Source organism: Aplysia californica, unplaced genomic scaffold (genome assembly GCF_000002075.1).
Source record: "Aplysia californica isolate F4 #8 unplaced genomic scaffold, AplCal3.0 scaffold00756, whole genome shotgun sequence".
NCBI classification, from domain to species: domain Eukaryota; kingdom Metazoa; phylum Mollusca; class Gastropoda; order Aplysiida; family Aplysiidae; genus Aplysia; species Aplysia californica.
In genome coordinates this window covers 313,667-318,953 of record NW_004798026.1, presented here as the reverse complement: position 1 = coordinate 318,953, position 5,287 = coordinate 313,667, and the positions used below count along the sequence as shown (strand labels likewise).

Here is a 5,287-nt window from a genome sequence, read left to right as displayed (position 1 = left end):
AATTGCCCAACAGCCGGAAAGATGTCAGTTTCTTCTACATCAGTATTTTGACAAGCACCTGATTTATTTAACCACGATGCCTCACATTTTATTTTTCTAGTAGACAGAGACTCGACCTCAGCCTCCTCCCCCCTCTCTCCCGTTATGAAACAATGGTAATTGTAATCTCCCCCTGTATATATATTACAATTATATGTATTGTTGGCCATCTTGTGGTCATGGAATCACATTACACTCGGTGAGATCAGAGCCAATGTGGCATCTGGCAACATGGAAGAGGGACCATGCACAAAAATGAGACATCAATTTTCCGAAATGTTGGAATTCTTTCTGTCTAATGATTGGACCATTTTTGAAAAAACCAACAAGCCACAAATGTATCTGTTTATCTATAGGAGCATCTTTTCTCTTGTAACAGAATATTACATCATGTATAATATATCAATAAATGCATCAAGGTCAGAATTTGCAAGAGGAAAACATGATTTCAAAATCAGCTTTAGCACATTCTTTTTCTCATACATGCTGAGAAACAGTTTAGGTGGAGTTCTAGTTCTGCTATTTCTTGACATATTTTTCAACTTTGACCAGTTGTGTCCACCAAACCCAACCAAGCACACTCCAGGCAAAAGCTTTGTGTACATGTGAAATAATGTTATAACTTTAGCTGGCTCACACACCCAGCAGCTTCCCTGTTCACGTCAAGCACTGCGTTACCATGGAAACATAAATTCTAATATTGGACGCAGAGAACAGAAGCACACATACCAAAAACCAAAACAGAACGTGTGAAGCAACAGAGAGCAGCCAATGGTCAGACAGACAGACTGTCAGATCTGACACACAGATTGTCAGACCTGACACACAGTAGTCAGCCAGACAGATCTGACATACAGAAGTCAGCCAGATAGACAGACAGATTGTCAGATCTGACAGACAGTAGTCAGCAAGATAGACGACAGATTGTCAGATCTGACATACAGTAGTCAGCTAGATAGACAGACAGATTGTCTGATCTGACACAGTTAAGCTGAGAACATTTAGATCTTGCTACTTTCATGGTAGAGATGAGGTTGGGAGATAGCCACAAGACAGACAGGAACATTATGAGAAGTAGAGAAGGGATAAATCCTCTGACAGGTGAGGGTGTTTAGTTCGCAGACAACATTTCCTGTTACTGACAACTGACATGTGGCATTGTAGCTTTTTAAAGTTCTAGTAAGAGTTTTACGGCACTTGCAACACAATAAGGTCATATAAGTGCCGAAGATTAGAGGTGTTACAAGAGAGAAAGAAACACAAAAAAGAAGGAGGAGAGATCAGATAAGGACGATAGATGCTTCATGGGAAAGAAGAAGCAAACCGCACCAGAGCACCCACCAACCACCCATGTAGCTTTTTTGAAATCAGGGAAATAAGCAGGCTACTCAGCAGTTGTCACAGTCGCTTCTCTCAACTCACACATTGATTTATTTGCTCAACAACAATTTCAAAAAAGAAAAAAAAAAGGACACAATACATCATCGTTTGACAAAAATTGCAAATGCAGCAGGTTTGCCTGAGGTGAGACGTCTGCACGGACACAGCGACCTTGTTGACGAGAAGTAACCCAGTCGCAGGCACACGCACAAATATTTTCCTACACGATTCAACACGATCTGATCCAACAACTGTAACAAACGATTTGCTCAACTAACTCCCAAACTCTATAAGGCTTTGGACATCAGAGTCAGACAAGGTTTTCTTCACTATATCTCTGGCAAAATGTGTGTTCCCAGACTGACTTACTTCATGCCCAACACTACCAGCCTGTGTGTGTGTGTACTCATTAGCATACTACTACTACAGACCTCCTTTTCACACACGACTGCTCACAACTCAGCACACTGAAAATATCTTCCTCCTCACCACTGTCAGCGGGTGTGTGTACTCATTAGCACACTAAAGACCTTGTAACACACGGCCGTTCACCACTAGGCACACAGAAAACATCTCCCAGCTCAACACTCTCAGTGAGTGTGAGTGCACTCATTAGCAAACTACAGACTTTTTAACGCACAACCGTTCAATACTCAGCACACAGAAAACATCTACCGTCAGGCAACAAATACCCTGACCATCCCCTCATCAACAGTTCACCTATCATTCACGCAGCACCTCTTCCACAAACGCCCTACTCTATTCAAGCACCATCTCTCACACACATATATATATACCTTATTCCATTCAAGCAGAACCTCTCACACATATATACCTTATTCCATTCAAGCAGAACCTCTCACACATATATACCTTATTCCATTCCAGCAGAACCTCTCACACATATATACCTTATTCCATTCAAGAAGAACCTCTCACACATATATACCTTATTCCATTCAAGAAGAACCTCTCACACATATATACCTTATTCCATTCAAGAAGAACCTCTCACACATATATATATACCTTATTCCATTCCAGCAGAACCTCTCACACATATATACCTTATTCCATTCCAGCAGAACCTCTCACACATACGGTATGCCCTATTCCATGCCTCTGTGACCACCCAAAACTTCCTCTCTCGCTCTCACAAACAAAAAAATAAAACCCAGCCTTCAAAACAAATCTTTGCAAGAACTGAGGCCCACACATCGGGGAAATACACGGCCTCAACTAGGCGTGCGCCTAGTCGAGAGCCTCCGGAGGAAGTTGGACATCGGGATAAGGCTCCGAGGGTGAAGGCTGTGGGGGGATCACGTTGATGGTTCCATCCTGGGCCTGAAAGATACACAGAGAAAATAGCAAACTTTATTGAATGTTCAAAGACAGAACTTGACAGCACGGTTTCTCTTTCACCGGAGTGAGAGAGTGGGCGATATCTCACAGTGAGTGAGATACATATCAGAGTGGGCGATATATCAGAGTGAGTGAGATACATATCAGAGTGAGTGAGACACATATCAGAGTGAGAGAGTGGGCGCTATATCAGAGTGAGTCAGATACATATGAGAGCGAGTGAGATACATATCAGAGTGACATACATATCAGAGCGAGAGAGTGGGCAGAAAGCTCCGTGGAGAGAGCACTACAGCGTGTATGTTTATGGACAAAGGACTACAGCATGTGTACGTGTATGGGATGAACTCACTCGCTGACAGACCCAAGGAGTAGAGCCATAAAATACTTGGCAGCAAGTGAGTCAAGGTCCCATCATCACCACAGCATGTATGGATTTAACAGTCCTATCAACACAACGCGTAAATGTATGGGTGTAACACACAGGCCTATCAACACAACACGTAAATGTATGGGTTTAACACACAGTCCTATCAACACAACGCGTAAATGTATGGGTTTAACACACAGTCCTATCAACACAACGCGTAAATGTATGGGTTTATCACACAGTCCTATCAACACAACGCGTAAATGTATGGGTTTATCACACAGTCCTATCAACACAACGCGTAAATGTACGGGTTTAACGGCACCATCAACACAACAGCACATCACTCTCAAGTGTGCCCTAATAACACCAGGACACGTACCTGTTGCAAAATGCCTTGGTCGTGATGGTGGAAAGAGGCTTCGTCAGCGGCAGCAGCCAGATTCGTTATGGATTTCGACTTGACGCACTGAAAGTCCACATGCCTGCTCTTGTTCTCTTCCTTCTCCCAGGACATGCGGATGAAAGGCCTCTGGACGTAGTTGTAGATCACTGGGCAGGGAGAAAACAACACACCAACGTATCACAACCCACACACACACCTTGGATAGATCTACAACTACAACCATAACCCCATGTCTCCAAGTGGCTGGTGGCACTGGCCGCTGAGCTCATCCTGTTTAGACGAGCGGCCGTAGTCACCCACTGATGAGAATATGATAGTTTATTCCAAAATGAACACACAACATGACTCGGTACTATCTGGTTCCCATTTTGACTCAGCAGTTTACATTAAGCTGATTCTACATTCATTTTCCTTTCTAATGAGGTATAAAACAAAGTTGCAGCTTTATCGACAAGAACTAATAGCCAAAGAAAGTGACCCTCTACTCTATTTTGACAGCTCAGAATTTAATTCCGTACACATGCAAAAAAAATAATTCCTGAGACAAAGGGTTAATAGCAACTTTATTATAACAAAATTATAAATTAGGTATCACAGATGAAAGGAAGCACTGTTTCATTATTTCTAACGGTGTCAAAACTTAATACAACAGTCTCCGCCTAAGATCCCACAGTTTATAATCCCAGTTCACTAAAGACGCTGTTGGTGTTTAGTACACAAGCAATCTCTAAGACCCCGCTCTAGGGACTAAATTCTTCTAAGATCCCACATTTCACATGATTATTTGCTGAGAAAAAACCGGGGTGTGTGCAGCTGATCAACTAAGATCAACTAAACAGCGTAGTGAAAGATTGCAAAAACTTATATGTCAGTCGCATCTCCGACCAACTACTCCCATGAATGCGATCACATTTCTGTTGTAAATATCAAAGGGTGAGAGCAAGGTTTGCCCCATGACAGGATCAGATCGTGGTGAGAACTCAGCGCGTTTACTTTCCCCAAACAGTGCACTCACATTTGAGCCCTCCACATGAACATCAACAGCATTTTTAGTTTTTTGTTTTGTTTTGAGCATGAGCCATGAAGAATTCCAGAATAAGTATAGACAGACATAGCGGTTAGTTTGATTTCAGTGCTTTGGGAGTCGTATACGAACAAGATCTAGACAGGCCTGACAGATCACTAGCAGTTGTTACGGATGAACCAGGTGACCCTGAGCCATGAGCCAACACCCAACAAAGAATGAGACTGTTCTCTCAACTTCTGTCTACTCCTTATTTCCCTTTCCTCTAATCATCACCAAATGCCAGATCTGCGACAGACATCGGCCATCATGGTTCTCCATTCATTCCTTTGCTCGAATGCTCTCAATTAAGCTGTAAGATAGCTCTGGGTCTCCAAAATGAGGGGGATGGTGGGGGTCTAATGTGGGAGCGAACATAGCAAAAGGAACAAGTACATTGTAACTTGACGAGGCATACCTTCAGCTCTACCGCCAGGCCGTTTCTTCACTTTCTCCTTGTACGTCGGGTACCCTTCTATTCCCAGACGGATCTTCTTCAGGCCCCTTTCCTTCAGAACTTGCTTGGCAACGTCGCGGTTCTCAATGTAGCGGAAGAACCTGTACAGACAGGTACTGTTCACAACTGGGGAGGGAGAAAAATAAGATTGCACAGATTGATATCTACAACACAGTCAGTCTTGACAAAATTAGTTGAGTAGGAATCTAA

General features: G+C 42.9%; 1 protein-coding gene across 2 annotated transcripts in view; it reads right to left on the bottom strand.

Moving 5' to 3' along the window:
- Positions 1-1,437: 1,437 nt before the first annotated feature.
- LOC101859818 (BTB/POZ domain-containing protein 10) overlaps positions 1,438-5,287 on the bottom strand; it is a 15,438-nt gene continuing 11,588 nt past the window's right edge. The window contains exons 9-12 of one of the 2 annotated variants that reach the window (XR_221004.3): positions 5,039-5,203; positions 3,534-3,703; positions 2,255-2,763; positions 1,438-2,216 (exon numbers count right to left, since the gene is read on the bottom strand). Coding sequence is in view for 1 of the 2 variants with exons in the window: in XM_005109214.3 (XP_005109271.1) it covers positions 2,671-2,763; positions 3,534-3,703; positions 5,039-5,203 (428 nt within the window). In the remaining variant the exon portion in view is untranslated. Of the gene's footprint in view, positions 2,764-3,533; positions 3,704-5,038; positions 5,204-5,287 lie in introns of both variants that reach the window. The other variant, XM_005109214.3, reaches the window with a different exon arrangement.